We start from the raw sequence: 19,692 nt of genomic DNA on the forward strand, positions 1-19,692 counted from the left end.
CTAATTTCCATTGTTATTTCTACTTTGGTCTATTCATTTTTTATTTATTTATTTATTTATTTAAATTTTTTTAAATGTTTATGTTTATTTCTGAGACAGAGAAAGAGCATGAACGGGGGAGGGGCAGAGAGAGAGGGAGACACAGAATCGGAAGTGGGCTCCAGGCTCTGAGCCATCAGCCCAGAGCCTGACGCGGGGCTCGAACTCACGGACCGCGAGATCGTGACCTGAGCTGAAGTCGGACGCTCAACCGACTGAGCCACCCAGGCGCCCCGGTCTATTCATTTTTTAAAAGCATATTTTAAAATTCCCAAACCAGTTTTTCTTTGCTTAGTTGTCTTTTTATTTTAGATTTTGACCCTCATTCCATTGTAGCTAAAGAACCTGGTTTCTGTGATTCTGAATCTTTGCAATATGTTGAGACTTCCTTTATGGCCTAGTAGATAGTCACATTTTGTAAATGTTCCATGTGTGATTAAGAAGAATATGTATTCTTCAGCTGCTGGCTATAGGCTTATTCATATTCCATTAAATTGACTTAATTACATTGTTCAAATCTTACAAACCTTACTCATTTTTGTCTGCCTGTTCTATTACTGAGAGAGGTATATTAAGATCTATTATGATAGTGAATTTTTAAACTTCTCATCATGTCAGTTTTGCTGTCTATCTATCTATCTATCTATCTATCTATCTATCTAACTATATTTTTAAGTAGGCTTCATGTTCAGCATGGAGCCCCACACAGGGTATGAATAATGACCCTGAGATTGAGGCCTGAACTGAGGTCAGGCATTAGATGCTTAACCAACTGAGACACCCAGGCACCCCACTTTATATATTTTTTGACTATGTTATTAGATAAAAGTTTTAAATCATTCCACGGTACTGTCCAGAACTTTCTGCAGTGATGGAAAAGTTCTTTTCTGCACTGTTTGGTATGATGGCCATTTGTGGCTATTGAAGTGTGACTAGTGCAACTGAGGAATTGAATGTTTAACTTTGTTTAGTTAGCCAGTTTAGCCACATGTGGCTACCATAATGGACTATGCAGGTTTAGAATCTTCATAGTTAATTAAACTTTTTAAAAAGTTTACTTGATAATTTTGAGAGAGAGAGAGAGCAGGGGAGGGGCAGAGATAGAGGGAGAGAGAATCCCTAGCAGGCTCCTTGCTGTCAGGGAGCCCGATGTGGAGCTCAATCCCATGAACCATGAGATCATGACCTGAGCCAAAATCAGGAGTTGGATGCTTAACCAACTGAGCCACCCAGGTGCCCCTCAACTTTATTATTATGAAATCGTCTCCTTTCTTTCTAGTAAAGCTTTTTCTCTCAAAGTCTATTTTTATCTGGTATTATTAAATACCAGCTTTCTTTGGTTAGTGATTTTCCAGAATATCTCTTTCTATCCTTTTACTTTTTAAAGAGGGATTGATAATTTTTTTAGATTTCTTTTACTGTGGTGAAATATGAATAACATAAAATTGCCATTTTAATTTTTTAAGATCTGATTTTTTTTAACTTTTTAATGTTTTTTATTTATTTTTGAGAGAGAGAGGCAGAGTGCTAGCAGGAGAGGGACAGAGAGAAAGGGAGACACAGAATCAGAAGCAGGCTGCAGGCTCTGAGCTGTCAGCACAGATCCTGACATGGGGCCTGAACCCACGAACCGTGAGATCATGACCTGAGCTGAAGTCAGATGCTTAACTGACTGAGCCACCCAGGCACCCTGAGATTTTATTTTAAGTAATCCCTACACCCAACTTGGGGCTCAAACTCACAACCCCAAGATCAAGAGTCATATGCTCCACTGACTAAGCCAGCCAAGCACCCCCTCCATTTTTAACCATTTTAGGTGGACAATTCAGTTATCCGTTTACTTAAAATGTTTTACTTGGAAATAACTTCAAATTTACAGAAAATAATACAAAGAACACTCATATACTCTTTATCCATGTTCACCTTTTGTTAACATTTTGCCCTATTTGCTTTTATCATTTGCTCTTTGTGTATATATACATTTATAAAATGTGTATGTGCGCGCGCACACACACACACACACACACACACACACATGCACACATCCTTTTTTCCCCCAGACCACTGTGAGTAAATTGCGTATATGCTGGCCTTTTGCCTCTAAGTACTTTAATATATATTTCCTAAGAATCATGGTGTTCTCTTATATAATAATCATTCATTTATCAGTTTCAAAAATTTAACATTGCTATAATACTTTACCTTCCACATTCCAATTTTGTCAATCGACTCTATAATGTCTTTTTTTAGTTGAAGACAACATTCAATTTAGGGTCATCTATTATGTTCAGTTGTCATGTCTCTAGTCTCCTTAATTTGGAACAGTTCCTCAGCCTTTTTTTGTCTTTTATGACATTGACGCCTTTGGAGAATATAGTCATTTAAAATTTTCTAGGGGCATCTGGGTAGCTCAGTCGTTTAAGTGTCCATCTCTTGATTTTGGCCCAGGTCATGATCTCATGGTATGTAAGATTGAGCCCCATATGGGGCTCTGTGCTGATAGCACAGAGCCTACTTGGGATTCTCTCTCTCCCTTTCTCTCTGCCCCTCCCCTGCTCACATACACTCTCTCTCACAATAAATAAATAAATTTTGAAAAAATAAAAGTAAAGTTTTTTTTTCTAAACTTTCTTCATTTTAAGTTTGTATATTTCCTCATAATTAGATTCAGGTTATGCATTCCCAGCCAGAATCCTAAGTAAATGATATTAAGTTCTCCACATTTCATTTGGAAGCATATAGTTTCCATTTGTTTCTCTTTTTTGATTTGAATTTTGACAACCTGGTCAAGGGGTTGTTTGATTTCCCACTGTATAGTTAATATTTTTCCTTTGTGACTATTGATAAGCAGTCTATTGGGGAGATACAAACCATCCCTATATTCTGCTCTCATCAGAATTTCCCCCAGTATGATTTACTTTTAACTTTGCCATACTCTTATTTTAGGCATGTATCTTACAAATACCTAGAATTTGTTTTGTATTCAACCTAACAATCTCTCCTTTTAGGTTGTCAGTTTTATTAGCCTCTTCATAATGATTATGAGTAATGATACATTTGGCTTTTATTGCTAACCTCTTACATTTTAGTTTACTCTTCTTATAATTTGAATTTTAGTTATTTAATATATAAAAAAGAATATATAAAACATATGTACAGTTGAAAGGAGAATAGTAAATTGAACACCTTTACAGATATGTTTCCACCCTGGGTTTTTGTGCATTTTTTCCCCTCTCCTTTTGTATTTTACTTAATTCCTTTTTTGTGTCTACATATTTTGGACATTCTATTTCTGTAGTTGATTACCCTTATATTTTTAACCTGTATGTTTGACTTGTACCTGAACAATAAGAGGACCAAGAGAAAATCTTAACTCCAGCTCTCACTCCCATCTTACTCATTACTATTGTTTGATATTTTAGGATTATCTTTTTTTTACTTTCCAAAATTTATTATTATTATTATTGTTTTATTCAGTTGGTGTGTAGATTTGTTATCATACTAGTTGTTTCTGTCACTAATCCTTTTGCATCTTGATCCTTCTGAGTTCAATCTCCTCCCTAAAGTACATCCTTTAGAAGTCTCTTCATTGAGGGAGTATTGATGGACAACTCTATCAGTTTACCTTCACCCTAATTTAAAAAAAATTTATTATTATAAATTTCAGACATACACAAAAGTAGGCAGGATAGACTCCAGTGTACCAACGTGGGTCAATACATGGCCAATCTCATTTCTCCTGTACTCCCACCCACTTTCCCCAGCTCTCAAATTTAAAAGATAAGGATTCACTCTCTCTCTCTTTTTTTTTTAAAGTTACCATTAAATTTTTTTTCAAGTTTATTCATTTATTTTGAGGGAGGGAGGGAGGCAGAGAGAGAGAGAGAGAGAGAGAGAGAGAACAAGTGGGAGAGGGGCAGAGAGAGAGGGAGAGAGAAGATCCCAAGCAGGCTCTGCCAGGGCTCAACAGGGCCCAACACAGGGCTCAAACCTACAAGCCATGAGATCATGACCTGAGCTGAAATTAAGAGTCAGATGCTCAATCAACTGAGCCACCCAGGCACCGCAGGGATTCTCTTTTTATTTATTTATTTAAAAAAATTTTTTTAATGTTTTATTTTATTTTTGAGGGACAGAGAGAGACAGCATGAGTGGGGGAGGAGCAGAGAGAGAGGGAGACATAGAATCCGAAGCAGGCTCCAGGCTTCGAGCTGTCAGCATAGAGCCCAATGCGGGGCTCGAACCCACAAACTGCGAGATCATGACCTGAGCCGAAGTCGGATGCCCAACTTACTGAGCCACCCAGGCACCCCAAGGATTGTCTTTTTTTTTTTTTTTTAAGTTTTTTTTTTTTTAACGTTTATTTATTTTTGAGACAGAGAGAGACACAGCATGAATGGGGGAGGGGCAGAGAGAGAGGGAGACACAGAATTGGAAGCAGGCTCCAGGCTCCGAGCCATCAGCCCAGAGCCCGACGCGGGGCTCGAACTCGCGGACCGCGAGATCGTGACCTGAGCTGAAGTCGGACGCTCAACCGACTGAGCCACCCAGGAGCCCCAAGGATTGTCTTTTTAAAAGCAAAGGCACTACAGTGATGAAACTTTGTGAAATTAATAACAATTCTTAATATCAAATGGTGAAGTGTTCATATTCCTCCCGTTTTCTCAAGTTTTCAAAATTAGTTTTTTCTTTATGGAGGATCCAAAGAAAGCCCACACCTTAATTTGATTGAATTCTGTTTTCCGTCTCCATTAATGTATAGGTCCTGCTTTTCCTTTTTTGCTCCCTTATAATTGTGCAGGGAACTGGATTATTTGCCACACAGAGTTGTCTACAGGCCAGATTTCCGCTGACCATATCCACGTGGTGTCCTCTAGCATGTTCCTCTGTTTCTTTCATTTCCTAAAAACAGTTACATAGATGTAGAAGTTTATTCCGATGTGGGTCTGGTTTCTTGGTCAAGAACTCTTTGTAGGTGGTATTGTGTTCTCCCGCCAGGAGGCGTGTGACATCTACCTGTCTCTGTGATGTGAAAATGGAGCAGTGAATTTTAGCATTGCAAGTGTGATCTGTGCTTTATATGGTTTCCTGTCAGCTTTCCACTAGGCAGTCATTCGTTATCATTGCCTAGCTCTATCATTTCACTAAGGGTTACAAACTAGCACCATTCTAGTCTCACCATTCCTTCATATCTGAGCCGGAATGTTTTCTCTATAAAGAGAAACTTCCTCTCAGTGACTTTTTGGTTATTCTGAAGTACCGTTTATACAGGAAAGGCTTGACTCTCTCTTCCTCCCCCCTTATTTTTAACCAGTTTTCAAAATACTGTTCTCTAGCATCCTCCAAAGATAAACGGTGAAATCTTTTTTTTTTTTTTTAAATGTCATTATGAACGCATGGATTTTAAGATATTTCACATGTCTCAGTCCAGCACAGGTGTTATTTTTTTGATGTTCCAATTGTCCCATCTTTGGCCAGAGAGTATCTCTCAGATTGGCTCCTTTTGATATTCTCTTCCTTTGACGGCATTCTTGCTTTCTAGTATGAGCGAATATCCAGGCTCGTCGTGCCTGAGCTGTGACACAGAAGGAGGAAGAGATACAGCCTAGTGGATCTTTGAAACTGTCAGCTCCTTGAGGGCAAAACTCAGGTCTCTTCTCTCCAGTGTTTCTTCCATGGAGCCAGCCTGGCATAGGGCGAGACACAGGGTGGGCTCCCAGATATGTGTAGCTTGCCAGGGGGGGCAGACATGGAGGAGGCTGAGCTCTGGAAGCTTGACAAGCCACTTCTGTGGGGGCCTCCTCCCCACAGAGATTAGCAGGAACAAAGCTTGACTAATGGTACACCCTTGCCTCAGCCTCTAACCCCCTCATTTCCCCTGCTCTTTATCTCTACTCTTCTCCTTGGCACTTTCCCAGGTCAGAATCACCCAGTCCTGGACATGGGACCACATCGGCGACTGCAGTGGACGTGGCTGGGCCGGGCTGAGCTGAAGTTTGGGGACCAGACCCTGCACGTGTCCACCATGCAGATGTGGCTGCTGTTGCATTTCAATCAGACAGAGGTGCCTCGGCTCCTTAGGCTCTATCTTCTCTTTTCCTGTCTGTCCCTCGTGTTCTCCTAAACTCTGTTCCTTCTTTCCATCCTTCCCCCGCCGATTCTCTGCTCCTGACTGACTCTGTTTCTCCTTACCAGGAGGTGTCTGTAGAGACCTTGCTGAAGAATTCTGACCTCACCCCAGAGCTACTGCTCCAGGCACTTCTGCCCCTCACCTCTGAGAATGGCCCTTTGACCCTGCATGAGGGTCAGGACTTTCCACACAGGGGTAGGTCACTGGGGGCTGGCCTGTGCCTCTGCTCCTGGAGGGTGGGTCTCTCATGGTGGGCGTGGGGTAGGGAATGAGAATGGGGTTGCCCCCACTCACCTCCCCCTTCCCCTCCTCGGGTGCTGACGGAATGAGTTCCAGGTGTGCTGCGGCTTCGGGCGCCTGAGCCCCAGCGCTGTGGGGAGGCCCTGTGGCTGATACCTCCCCAGACATACCTGGATGTAGAAAAGGATGAGGGCCGAACTCTGGAACAGAAGAGGAACCTCTTGAACTGTCTTATTGTCCGTATTCTCAAAGTCCACGGGGAAAAGGGCCTCCACATTGATCAGCTGGTTTGTCTGGTAGGCCCAGGGACTGTGAAGTTAGGGGAGGGAGGGAGTCATGCTCAGGGTTGGGGCTTGGAGCCAGGGATCATCACAAGGGAAGGTAAACTCTGTCAGTATGAGACCTTGTAGAGTGACATTTTTGTCGGAGTTTTCTATTCCTGACAGGGCAGTTTGTTAGACAGCAGGCAGAGGCAAGACATGAGTGTCTACTGTATACTAGACCTTTTTCCAAGAGTTTGCATGATTAGGTCATTTAATCTGCACAACAGTCTAATGGGGGTGGTGATGGTGGTGGTGGTATTATTATTATTATTATTACTATTATTTACTCTTATTCTCATTTGACAGGTAAGAAGAGTGGGGCCTGAGAGTTAGTAACTTATCCATAGTCACATAGCTAGTAAGTGAAAGAGCAGAGCATTGAACCCAGGCATGCCGGCCTCTCTGGGTAAATGTGGCCTGCCTGTTTCCTCTCCACCCATCTAGGTGCTGGAGGCCTGGCAGAAGGGTCCAAACCCCCCGGGGAGCCTGGGCCGTGCTGTTGCAGGAGGCGTGGCCTGTACCAGTACAGACGTCCTTTCTTGCATCCTGCACCTCCTGGGCCAGGGCTATGTGGAACGGCGTGACGACCGGCCCCAGATCCTGATGTATGCTACCCCAGAGCCTATGGGGCCTTGCCGGGGTCAGGCAGAGGTCCCCTTCTGCGGCAACCAGACCGCCAAGACCTCCAAGCCTAGGTAGCTGTCCCCAGCCCTGTTCCCTGCTGCTAGGGCTCCAAGCCAGCAGGGAGGGCTGGGCTCCCAGGGACAGACGGCACTGCAGTGACACGGGAGTTTTAGTGCCAAGGCCAGGCTCTTTTGTGGAAAAGCACTTCATTTCTGTCTTTGTGTACCCCATTTTCCCTGCCTCTGTTATTTCTCCCACTTTGCCAGTCCTCATTCCCCCTGCCAGCACCGTCACCCCTTCTTTGCCTTCCTAATCAGGGGCCCTGCTGTCCCCATTCTCCTAGAGTCAGCCCATAGGCAAGGGGCCCAGACACATAAGCTTCTGTATAGATAACTCTCATTCTAAGCAAAAATGCAGTATCATACAACTGTGTATTGAGTGCTGATTATGTTCTCTGCTCAATGAAATGGACAAACTCTAGTCTTCAAGAAGCCTGTTCTACAGAGGAATTTGTCATAGGATCCCCCTAATTAGCTGGCACCCCTAAAGCTTGTTATATCACATTCAGCTCACTAGAAGTTGTTATGGCACAACTTTTATGCCTGCTGCCTGCACTGTGTATAAAGTGAGTTGTCTAGAGAAATCTTTCTCAAACTTTCACTTGCACACATGTCACCTGGGGATCTTATTAAAATGCAGGTCCTGATTCAGTAGAGCTCCCTGTGATACTAATGGGGATACCCACTGACCATACTTTGGGTGGTAAGGCCACAGACTCCAGTTTCTCCCCAGATGTGTTGCTGCTGTTTTAGGTGGGGCTTACGGTGGGATTGTCCCATCCACTGTGGGTCAGTTTGCTTCCCGATGCCTGCCTACCAGATTCCTGGGGTGTTAGAGATCATTGTGACAACCAGCCCCACTCGCCACTTAACAAACGCTTCTGTAGAAAGCAGCTCCGACAGTTGGTTTGGGTGGCTACCCTTAGGTTGGTTAGGCAGGCGCAAGCAGGCGTGCGCAAGTGGGGAGCTGAGGGCCATGGTGGGGTTCATTTAGTAGATAAGCAGAGCAGGGATATTGATCGCTGAATCTCCTCTTCCCTCAAGCCCAGAAGCTGTGGCTGCCCTGGCGTCTCTCCAGCTGCCTGCAGGCCGCACCATGAGCCCCCAGGAGGTAGAAGGGTTGATGGAGCAGACGGTGCGGCAGGTGCAAGAGACGCTGAACCTAGAGGCAGATGTGGCTCAGCACCTTTTGGCTCATTCCCACTGGGGTGCTGAACAGCTGCTGCAGAGCTACAGTGATAACCCTGAGCCACTGCTGCTGGCAGCTGGGCTGTGTGTACCCCAGGCCCAGGAGGCCCCCGCACGCCCTGACCACTGCCCTGTCTGTGTCAGCCCCCTGGAGCCTGACGACGACTTGCCCTCTCTCTGCTGCATGCACTACTGCTGCAAGGTGAGGCCCCGCCTGCCCCTCTCCTGCCCCTCTCCTGCCCCTTTCCTGCCCCACACAATTCCTCGTGAACTCTGGGCTTCTAGCCCAGCATTGCCATTTCCTAACCTGGGCAGTGTCGGACAAGGCTCTTCGTCCCTCTGAAACTGGTTTTGTTATCTAAAAGTGGCGCCCCTAGCCTCAACACTCTGAAGAGTGGTTGTTGTTAGGATCCAGTGAAATGTATAAGTGGCTCTAAAACTTTGCCAGTGGCAAAGTTTTAATAGGTGAATATGCTAATAATATGCTAAAATATGCTGGTGGCATATTGTCATCACTGGGAGCTTTTAAAAAGTCCTCATGCTCAAACTGTTAAATTGGAATCTCTGGAGGTGAAACCCAGGCATCTGGAGTTTTAAAAATTCCTTAGGTGACTCCAGTGTTCAGCCAGGTTTGAGAACTATAGATAGATAGGTAGATAGATAGATAGATAGATAGATAGATAGATAGATGGGTAGCACACGCATACATGTAAAATATACATCAAGGCACTTCATAAATGGGAAGTGCTATTACATTGATGATGACTATAGGTTTCTGTTTCCTAATTATCATTCAAGTCCCTTTATCTCAGAACATGAGAAAAGCACAGAAGTCAAGGGAATTATGGGAAGCCAGATCTTGCTACTGTACAGCTGAGCAGAGGAGGCTGTAGATGGGGGAGTGAGTTGTCTTCAGTGGTGGGGGAGAGGGGCCGAGGTGCAGGGGACCAGAGTGCTGAGTGTCCCATGTTCCCTGCCTCACAGCTCTTAGAACTGATGCCAAGCCCAAACACATCAACTTAACAGGATGAGCACGCTTGTTGCCCTGAATCTAGCTGCCTCTCCCAACAGCGTCTCCCCAGTGGTGGGTGATCTGGGACGCGTGCATTGGCATGTGTGTGTACGTGTACTTTTCCTCCTTCCTTTTTTGCTCTGCTTCAAGTTACTCTTCTCACACGGTTGCCTGTGCCCCCCTTTTCCTGGTTCTTAATTATTTCCTTCCCACTTTCACTTTTTCATTCAACTAATGTTTGTCATGAACTCACAGTGTGCACAGCACCGGGTGCTATATGAGGGGGTGGGAAAATCCAAGCCAGAAATGACCCAAGGGCTAATAATATCAGCAGCTAATATTTATGGGGGATGCATTCTGGGCCGTTCTGCTGTTATATATGCATTATCTTGCTTAATTCCCATGAAAGTTGTGTGAGGTCGGTATTTTTACCATCCCCATTTTGCTGGTGACAGATGGAGGCGCCTGAAGGAGAAGTCACCTGCCCAAGGTCAGGATTTGGACTTTGGCAGTCTTGCTCCAGGGCCCTCCCTCATGCTTTTATGACAAGTGAGGGGAAGGAAATACAACAGGGTCATGTCATAGGAAGTGACTGAGGTGAGGAGTGGGGGGAGAGTCCCTGTCAGGGACTTTAGATTGGGGAGGCCAGGGAAGGCTGTCCTTGAAGAGGTGACTATTTGGTGGAAGAGTGTGGCAGACAGAGGGGACAGCAATTGCAAAGAAGCTGAGACTGGTGGCTAAAGCACAGTGATGTGGTGGGACAGTGGAGGGAGAGATTTGGGAGGGAGACAGACCCAGTGGGGTTGGGATTGGCATACAGTGGGCTTGACTTTATGGAAAGCCACGATGGAGTTAAGCAGGGGAGTAATTGGATCTGATTTTCATTTTCTAAAAGATCACCATGTGTGGAAGAAAGGGTTGGGCAGATCTTGTGTGGAAGCAGGGGCACCTGTTGGGAGACTGTTGTATAAAGAGGCAGGAAGCGGTGGGTGTTTTCCCAGCGTTCGCAGTGAAGAGAGAAGGGGACAGATTGGGGTACGTCAGGAGGCAGAGCTGACAGGGCTTGGTGGAGCTGATGGGGGGCTTAGGACAAAGGAATCAAGGGTACTTCCTGGGTTTCTGACCAGAGCATCTGGGTGGATGAGACATGTCATCGTCTACTGAATTTAGCAAGCTGTTGGGGCTGGGGCTGGGTGTGGAGGGCAGGTTTTTGAGGGAAAATTAAGTCTGTTCTGACCATGTGAAGTTTGAGCTTCTTGTTGGATACCTGTGTGGGACTGGACAGCAGAATTTGGAATTAAGTGGAGAGGCCTAGCTGGCATCCTGCAGAGAGAGAGAAGCAGGTCCAGAGTGCTGAGCTGTACAGATCCCCCTGTAGAGATGGAACGACAGGGAAAGTGAGAAAAACAGGCTAATTGGAGATGTCCCAGCCAAAGAGGAGCCTATGTTTAAGTCACAGCTGAGCAGCACAATGAAATGTAAGGGAACTCAGAGAAGGGAAGTCCTGGGTTTGGAGCTGTCGATGGGGGCTGTGTGTGTGTGGGGGGGTGTTCCCCGTGTGAGCTTTGAGTGACAGGCAGGGTTGGCAGGTGTGGGAGGGGAGTACAGGCTGGACGGAGACTGCATTCCCGGTGGGCTGGGCAGGGGGGACGGCAGAAGCGAGAGCAAGCCAACAGCAGAGGGTCTCCTTAGGGGAGTGGGATGGGCTCCAAACCCAGCTGCCAGCCTTTGTCCTCTGTGGCTGTAAGGGGCCCTGTTGTGCCCATATGCCTGCAAGCATGAAGTCTGAATTTGGAGTATTTTCCTGTTTTCTCTAAAAAATGCAGGAATTCTGCATTCAATTTCCCAACTTATCTGGCTTTATTTCACCATAAAAAGGGTTTTGTTTTGTTTAGTACCTTTCTTGGAGGGATCTGGGTAGGAAGACCGTTTATGGGGACAAGCAGTTTAGGGGTCAGGGGATAAAGGCCTGGTTTAGGGTGGTGCAGTGACATGGGAGCTAGAAGAGAATCCAAGAGATGTGAGGGTTCCGACACCCGTGACCAGGATGGGTGGGGGGTTCAGTAGGCGAGGCTTTTTTGTGGAGAAGAGGCTGAGTCTGGGAAGATGGGAGCATCAAGGAGCTAGGTGAGCAGATGGAGCTGGGAGGAGAGGCCACAGCGGTGTTTGCAGTGTCCAAGGCCAACTACCCCACAGGGAAAAGGCACCCTGCTGCCCCAGGCCTCCTTCCTCTCTGGCCTTCTTGCTCTCTCCAGATCTTTCTTAGAACTTGAATCATCTCCTTTGTCCTGATTCTCTTACCCATTCCCTCCATGTCCATCTCAACAATAATTAAAACGAGGCCACTACCCTGGCCCACACATCCTCAAAGGCAACTGTGATTTGGGCCAATCCCAGGAAAACCCATAGAAGCCAGAAAGATTAGGGTCAGTTTTGAGGTTGCTCCAGAAGCAGGCTTGTCTCTGGCCTTCCATAGTCAGGAGGGTGGTGCTAGGTTAATTACCAGGCCAAGATGTCCTCCTGTGCTGCTCCCCTGCTGTCCCTAAGCAGCCCCTCCTTTCCCCTCCAGTCTTGCTGGAATGAGTATCTGACAACTCGGATTGAGCAGAACCTTGTGCTGAATTGCACCTGCCCCATCGCCGACTGCCCTGCACAGCCCACTGGAGCCTTCATTCGGGACATTGTCTCCTCCCCAGACGTCATCTCCAAGGTAGTCCCTCCTCTGCAGGAGGATTCGGTGTACAGCCAGAGGGGCAGGCCCCAGGGGGTGGGCCCACATTCCGGGTGCCGGCGGTGGGGGGGGGAGGGGGGTCCGGAGGTGTGGCATCCTGGAGAGCCATGCCCTCACCTGGTGGCACTTATGCCCCCATAGTACGAGAAGGCCCTCCTGCGTGGCTACGTGGAGAGCTGCTCCAACCTGACGTGGTGCACCAACCCCCAGGGCTGTGACCGCATCCTGTGCCGCCAGGGCTTGGGCTGCGGGACCACCTGCTCTAAATGTGGCTGGGCCTCCTGCTTCAACTGTAGCTTCCCCGAGGTGGGTGCCTGCCCAGCCCTGCCCCTGAGCAAGGCCTGTACCTCTCCTCTGCCAGCACTCTGCTCTGCCACCCCCCCCCCCCACACACACACACCATGTCTTGTCCTCACACGCTGTCACTTGGCTGAGCTCTGTTCCTCCTCCTGTAGTCCTTCACTTGTGACCTCCCTCCCTCACACACTTGCAGTGCCACCCTTGGTTAGAGCTCAGCCATGTCCTCCCCTCTTGCCCTAGGCGCACTACCCTGCCAGCTGTGGCCACATGTCCCAGTGGGTCGATGATGGCGGCTACTATGACGGCATGAGCGTGGAGGCTCAGAGCAAGCACCTGGCCAAGCTCATCTCCAAGCGCTGTCCCAGCTGCCAGGCTCCCATTGAGAAGAATGAGGGGTGTCTGCAGTAAGAGGGGGTACTGTGGTCATTGGTGGGGTCAGAGAGCATGGGAGAGGGCGGGAGTCCTGGTGGTATGGAGGGGCTGTGGGGCTGAACAGAGCTGAGCAAAGGAGGCGGCCTCCAGTCATTCCTGCATCTTTTTTTTTTTTTTTTTTTTTTTAATTTATTTTGAGAGAGCGAGAGCGTGGACAGGGAAGGGGCAAAGAGAGGGAGAGAGAATCCCAAGATGGCTCTACGCTGTCAGTGCAGAGCCAGTTGCGTGAACCGTGAGATCACGACCTGGGCCGAAATTAAGAGTTGGATGCTTAACCGACGGAGCCACCCAGGCGCCCCCAGTGACTCCTGCATCCTAATGCTCCTTCCCCTGCCTTTATTTTTTTAATTTTTAATTTCTTGAAATGTTTATTCATTTTTGAGAGAGTGGTGTGTGCACAAGCAGGGGAGGGCAGAGAGAGGGGAACAGAGGATCCAAAGCGGGCTCTGCACTGACAGCAGAGAGCCTGATGCTGAGGGGTTGGAACGCACAAAATGAGATCATGACCTGAGCCCAAGTCAGAAACCCAACTGACTGAGCCACCCAGGCACCCCACCCCCGCTTTGAAGTTTGCACTATAAGGGGCTCAGAAGCAAGGGTGTGCGCAGTAGGCATTGATGAGGTTAAGGAGACTGTAAGGGCATGGAGGGGGCAGGGGCATGTTCTGTGGGGCACCCACGCCCTTGGTGTTCCCAGTGTGGCCCCGGCCAGGAGCCCTCTGACCAGCCAGCTTCCTCCATAGCATGACGTGTGCCAAATGCAACCATGGATTTTGCTGGCGCTGCCTCAAGTCGTGGAAGCCCAGTCACAAAGACTACTACAACTGCTCTGCCATGGTAAGGGCCGGGGCCAGGAGGAGGCCCAAGGGCAGTCAGGATGGGATGCTGCTGCTGGGCCCTGGGTGTCCTGAGCAGCTGAACAGCTGTTGGGACAGAGGCTCAGTGGGAAGACAGAAGCCACCTGGGCCTACAGGTGCTGGAAGTTCTGTCCTGGGAGGTCTATATTCTCAGGAGGCACCAGGCCAGAGCAGAGCAGGTGCCGTGCGTCAGAGCCTGGCACCAGTGCCAGGGCGTTTGCCCACACCTCAGCCTCACCTGTACCAGGGGATAATAATGTGACCTGCTTCACAGAGTTAGGATTAAATGATGAGGTCTGGGTGAGGTGTCAGAAGGCCTCCACGCAGGGTACCTAGTGTGTTAACCCCATCCTGCCCAGCAAAGCACCCTAGAGCCCTCTCAACCTGCCCTTACCAGGTAAGCAAAGCAGCTCGCCAGGAGAAGCGGTTTCAGGACTATAACGAGAGGTGTACTTTCCATCACCAGGCCCGGGTGAGCAGGGAGGAAACAGTTGTGTCGGTGAGAAGGTCAGAGGGCTGGGGTGGATGGCCAGGCAGGGGCCAAAGATCCAAACTGGGTGGGTGCTGTTCTGACCGGGTGGGGGAGGGCTGCACGCAGCAGCGCTGATCCACCTTCGCCTGCACAGGAGTTCGCCGTGAGCTTGCGGAACCGCGTGTCTGCCATCCACGAGGTGCCCCCACCCAAGTCCTTCACCTTCCTCAGTGACGCCTGCCGGGGCCTGGAGCAGGCTCGCAAGGTGGTGGTGGTGCAGGCTGGGGAGGGGGTGCGGGGGATGTGCCAAGGGGTTCTGGTGGGCTGGGCCGCTTTCCTCTAACCTGCCTGGATGGAGGGAATGAGGAAGCAGGGAGGCCCCCTGGCCTGAGCAGGGAAAGGGCTGACTCGGGCTCCCACAGGTGCTGGCCTATGCCTGCGTGTACAGCTTCTACAACCAGGACACAGAGCACATGGATGTGGTGGAGCAGCAGACCGAGAACCTGGAGCTGCACACCAACGCCCTGCAGATCCTCCTAGGTGAGGCCTGGCCTCCTGCCTGCTCACTCCCACCTCCTGCCCACCTCCCCGCTCTGAGCAGTCCATCCCCGCAGACAGTGGGTGAAACAGCACCCCCCTCCCAGCTCCCCACTGTGCTCTGTCCTCTTCCTCCACCTACTTCTTCACAGCCTTACAGATGCAGATATATCGGCCTTTTAAAGTCAGGTATGAAGGTGGGTGGTACATGCCATGCCGTCAGGTGCCTAAGGGCTTCACCTGACCGGTTTGATTACCATCTGTCCCCCTCTGCTACGATGTAGCCCGCCCCCCCGCCCCCGCCCCCAGAATAGGTATCTAGGGCTATGCCTGGTAGGTGTTGATAGAACTTGGTAGATGTTCGGTAGGTGTTTGTTGAAGGAAGGAATGGAAGGAATGGAAGAAGGGAGGGAGCTCCTGTGCCCTGCCCTCTCTGCAGAGGAGACGCTGCTGCGGTGCAGAGACCTGGCCTCGTCCCTGCGCCTCCTGCGGGCAGACTGCCTCAGCACGGGCCTGGAGCTGCTCCGGAGGATCCAGGAGAGGCTGCTGGCTATCCTGCAGCATTCTACCCAGGTATGTGGCCCGACCCCGGGCCCCCTGGGCCCAGCACAGCCCCTGCCCTAGGGGCATCCAAAAGGAAAGGCAGGGAGGGTGAAACATGTTTGGAGACACGGGCTTGCGCCCCAGCTCCTAGGCCAGCTTGTTGGATGTGGTTGGACCCTGCCACTTAACCACCTGGTGAGTGCTGCAAGAGAGTTAGCCCCGATCAAGGGTATTTGCCCAGATGCTTATCAAAATCACTTGGGGAACTTTTTCATACTTCTCAGATGTAGACTCAGTATCCCAGGAGTGGGTGCCGGGGGACTGGGATCCACTGAGTAAGGGATCTCTGAGGTTCTTCCCAGCTCTAATACACTGATGTTGCATCTAAACTATGAGTCCTGCCCTCAGGGAGCTTACAGACGAGTAAGTAACTTGGGCAGACAAGACGTGAACATACACTGCCAGCTCCTGAAGCACGGGGGCGGTGTGCCTCACCATCGCAACCTGTGTCCCTGGAGACTGCCTGAGTTACGTTTCACAAAGGCATCGGTTTGTGGAGTCCTGGGATGAGGGAGGGACGAGGAGGTGGGAGCATTCTTGCCGGGAGCCTGGCACCTAGAGCAGAGGGAGTAGGCCCTCAGAGAATGTTCATTGAAGGAATGATGGGCAGAGGCCCAATGTCCTCTACTCTCCCACTTCCCACATCTCCCTGTCTCCTTGCCAGGACTTCCGGGTGGGTCTGCAGAGCCCATCATTAGAGGCCCGCGAGGCAAAAGGATCCAATGTGCCTGGCAGTCAGTGAGTAGGGTGGGCAGAGCCATGGCGGGGGAGTGGGGGATGCTAGGCTTTTTCTGGGGCTGAGTGTGGCTCTCTCCCTTGCTAGACCGCAGAGCTCCTCGGGGCTGGAGGTGGATGAAGAGGAGGAGGAGGAGGAAGATGATGAGGATGATGTGCCCGAGTGGCAGCAGGATGAGTTTGATGAGGAGCTGGACAATGATAGCTTCTCCTATGACGAGTCTGAGAACCTGGACCGAGACACTTTCTTCTTCGGTGACGAGGAGGATGATGATGAGGCCTATGACTGAGGGCCAGGACGCAGGAACACCTAGAGCCACCTCAGAGTCACGGGGGCCAAGGGGTGAAGTCACCCCTTCCTGCCACTGTTGGGGGAAGCAATTCCCAGTGTCTCCAGTACCTTCTGTTTACCGAATAAACTTTTTAACATACTTCTCTGGAAGCAGGCTGACACAGGTGCGTCCCCAAAGGCTAGTGTCAACTCCCTACTCCCTCCACACACCCCCCTCCTCATTGTTCACTTTTTTTTTTTTTTTTTTACACCTCCAGACTCTTGTGTTCTCAGAGAAGGTCCAAAGCAGACCCACTGGACCTAAATTGACAAAGGGAAATGAAAGTCTACATGGTTCAGGGCCAGGCGTAGGCCTGCCCGCTTGCCCCAGACCCAGCCTAGCATCAGAGACAGACAAACAGCCACCCCCCACCCCGGCCCAACCTTCCCATACTCTTCAGTGTTCCTGGCAGGAGCTTGACGGCATTAGATAGTACCCTCTCTTGCGGATCTACAGAATGTTTAATGTTCTCTACGTCTTGAAGTGAAATGCAGCAGGAAAAGGATATTATTGAGGACTGATCCCACGCCACCACTCACAGACATAAAGTTAGAATTTTAAACATACCTTTTAATTTGGAACTGGGGCTAGGAGGCAGGAAGGGCACTAGGGCAGAGTCTGGGATTAGAACGTAACAGAGCAGGGTTAAGTCAAGCGGTTGGGTCAGGGGTGACAGCTGCCTGCTAGAGGAGGGTCAGCCTCAAAGTATCGATCCAGCATGGCCTCCACCTGTCCCTCTTCATAGTCTAACACCTGGAACCTCGAGCCGTCTGCCGCTCCCCGGATCATGGCTGAAAGCACTGAGCAGGGTGGAGGAAAGTAATGGTGGCTCCCATCCACACTCCCCTGCCCCCCCCCCCCCGCTCCCCTCCCTCTCCCATTTTGGGGGTAGGCACTGTACCCAGAGCCCCTCAGGGAAGGAGCTGAGGGCTGGGTCCACAGAAAGCTGGGGTGGAAAAGGGGCCATCCAGGGCTTGAAGTGCTCACCTCGGCCAGATTGTGGACGGAACAGGCACAGAATTCGCTTATTGAGGGCCATGGCCCGGCCCAACTCATAGCCTACCCCCAACGACGGTTGGGTCACTTCTGCCACCACCACTGGGAAGAAAAGAGACTAAGGCTCAATACCCGGGGCTTGTGAGGGAGAAATGACAAGACTCTGGGTGTGGTGAGAAGAGAACTCTGGGGAGTCCCTTCTAGGTGTGGACGGGATCTAACATCCCAGAGGAGTTTGTGGATAGGAGGTGCGAGGGTGGGGGGAACTGCTCACCATCTGCCTGCTGCAGCCAGGCCAGGTCCCGCTCATGGATGAAACTGTCACCTACAGTAGCCTCTTCCCCTGTGGATGAGGAAAAGCTGATCAAGGCCAAGCCCCTGCCTGGTCCTCAGCACTCAGTACCTCTCCTATGCCCTTGCCACCCCCACATTCACCCTGCCGCATGCTAGGTGACCAGGGACCCACCCAACACTAAGGTTCCATGAAAAGGAGTAAGGAAATGAAATAACCACAAGAAAGATTCAATCCCATGCTAGGAGGGATGTGTGATTAGGGCCAGATGAGTGACACAGATGAGATTAAAGGAAGGACTATACCTCAGTGTGTGACAGGGATCAGAGATGGAAAGGAGGAGGAATATCCTCCTCCAGTACGGGATGGAAATGGGCAGTAGCAAGAGAACGCCCGTGCAAAGAAGGATGAACAAGTAGGGAGCCTGAGTGGCTCTCGAGGTTTGGTGGGTGCCAGAATCAGCCGAGAGCTCGATATGAGGGGAGGCTGCTTCAGGAGCTCTTCAGAGGAGTGTGAACCGCACCAAACTTTGAGCACCAGTGCTGTAATACAGCCCATGACCAGTAGGAGGTGGCGGAAAGGAAGGTAGGAGAGGCTCTGACTGGGATCAGTATCTCATTTCCAGCTTGATTAAACGTTAGCTCCGGAATCAGAGCAGAATCACTGGAGAGTCCGTTAAAAATGAATTCTAAGCCTTCAACCCAGACTGTGCTATGTGAATCTGCATTTTAAACAAGTTCCCTCAGACTTCCTTTGAGCACACTGAAGTTCCGGAACCAGTAGGTGGGCGTGGACGGGACTAGCGGTGAAACCAAACGAACCGTAAGCTTCTGGGTCCTGCACTTGCACAAGCCCTTCCCAACGCCCTAGCAATTTTGTGATTTCACCTTTTTAAAGAGGGCTCCCAGAACTGCATTAGATATTACAAATCCTGTACCCGCTCCTCGGTCGGGCGAGGGGAAAAAAAAGGTTTTCTGAGCAGAAGTTACGAGAGTTTTGGCGCGATTTTCAAAGTAGAAAACTCGCCGAGATTCCAGACCAAATCTGATCAAAGCAATATTTTTGAAAGACCCAGCAGCCAGGAAGTAGCCTGATGAGAGTACGTGAGAGAAGGTGGTGGCAAGAATTGGGGTCCTTCGGGCCCAAGACAGGGCGGATATCTTGACCGCAAAGGGGGATAAGCTTGATCTTAGGTAGGGGAGCAGATGCCAGCGGGAAGCTGAGAACTGAAGCAGCCCCATTCACTCCCATTCTGCTCCTCCCTGCTCAGTCCCTGGTGAAGTTCTCCAGGAAAGAATCGAGGTCAAGATAACAAATGAATGCGGAGACTGAGCTCCCACCCGCAAGTTCACGGGACCCACGCGGTCCGAACCTCGGCTCCCCTTCCCCGCTGGGCAGGAGGGAGGGCTCCGGGCCGTAGGGACGCGCGGCCGGCCGGTGGTCCGATGGCCGCCGCCGAGCGGAGTGCAATCTCGGTAGCGAGGCGGGACAGACCCGCTCCCCCGCCGCCCGCGCCCCGGGCCCGGCCGCGCGCGCCCCGCCTCTCGCCTCACCGCGCGCGCTCAGCTCCTTGGCCGCCACGTGCTCCGTGAGCACCGCCCCGAAGCGCCGCAGCCGAGACACGATCCGTTCGTACAGCGCCCAGTCCTCGCGTCCGCCGCGGATGCTCCCGCAGAAGTACAGGGCCTGGCGGCCCCCCTGGCCCGGCTCCCCGCATTCCCGCGCTCTGGCCTCCGCCGCCGCCATCCTCGCCGCCGCCGCCGTCTCTCCGTTTCCCGCGCCAGGGGGCGC

General features: G+C 50.3%; 2 protein-coding genes across 5 annotated transcripts in view; one reads left to right on the plus strand and one right to left on the minus strand.

Annotated features, from left to right (window-relative positions):
- The window catches only part of CUL9 (cullin 9), a 37,315-nt gene extending 20,603 nt beyond the window's left edge, over window positions 1-16,712 (plus strand). For 2 of the 4 annotated variants that reach the window (XM_078446902.2, XM_078446903.2), the window contains exons 27-41: window positions 5,958-6,103; window positions 6,235-6,364; window positions 6,506-6,705; window positions 7,177-7,427; window positions 8,460-8,805; window positions 12,185-12,325; window positions 12,488-12,652; window positions 12,887-13,050; window positions 13,821-13,914; window positions 14,332-14,406; window positions 14,561-14,671; window positions 14,829-14,946; window positions 15,383-15,516; window positions 16,211-16,284; window positions 16,370-16,712. In XM_078446902.2, coding sequence (XP_078303028.2) covers window positions 5,958-6,103; window positions 6,235-6,364; window positions 6,506-6,705; window positions 7,177-7,427; window positions 8,460-8,805; window positions 12,185-12,325; window positions 12,488-12,652; window positions 12,887-13,050; window positions 13,821-13,914; window positions 14,332-14,406; window positions 14,561-14,671; window positions 14,829-14,946; window positions 15,383-15,516; window positions 16,211-16,284; window positions 16,370-16,571 — 2,351 coding nt within the window. In that variant the 3' untranslated portion in view covers window positions 16,572-16,712. Of the gene's footprint in view, window positions 1-5,957; window positions 6,104-6,234; window positions 6,365-6,505; window positions 6,706-7,176; window positions 7,428-8,459; window positions 8,806-12,184; window positions 12,326-12,487; window positions 12,653-12,886; window positions 13,051-13,820; window positions 13,915-14,331; window positions 14,407-14,560; window positions 14,672-14,828; window positions 14,947-15,382; window positions 15,517-15,894; window positions 16,036-16,210; window positions 16,285-16,369 lie in introns of all 4 variants that reach the window. The other 2 variants (XM_078446900.2, XM_078446901.2) reach the window with 2 other exon arrangements.
- Window positions 16,713-17,162: 450 nt separating this feature from the next.
- Window positions 17,163-19,692, minus strand: DNPH1 (2'-deoxynucleoside 5'-phosphate N-hydrolase 1). The gene is made up of 4 exons (XM_060615572.1): window positions 19,455-19,692; window positions 17,884-17,952; window positions 17,601-17,711; window positions 17,163-17,413 (listed from the first exon to the last, which is right to left on the minus strand). The coding sequence occupies exons 1-4, from the start codon at window positions 19,645-19,647 to the stop codon at window positions 17,277-17,279; spliced, it is 510 nt and encodes a 169-aa protein (XP_060471555.1). The 5' UTR covers window positions 19,648-19,692; the 3' UTR covers window positions 17,163-17,276.

The sequence above is a fragment of the Panthera onca genome, chromosome B2 (genome assembly GCF_046562875.1).
Source record: "Panthera onca isolate mPanOnc1 chromosome B2, mPanOnc1 haplotype 2, whole genome shotgun sequence".
Lineage (NCBI taxonomy): Eukaryota > Metazoa > Chordata > Mammalia > Carnivora > Felidae > Panthera > Panthera onca.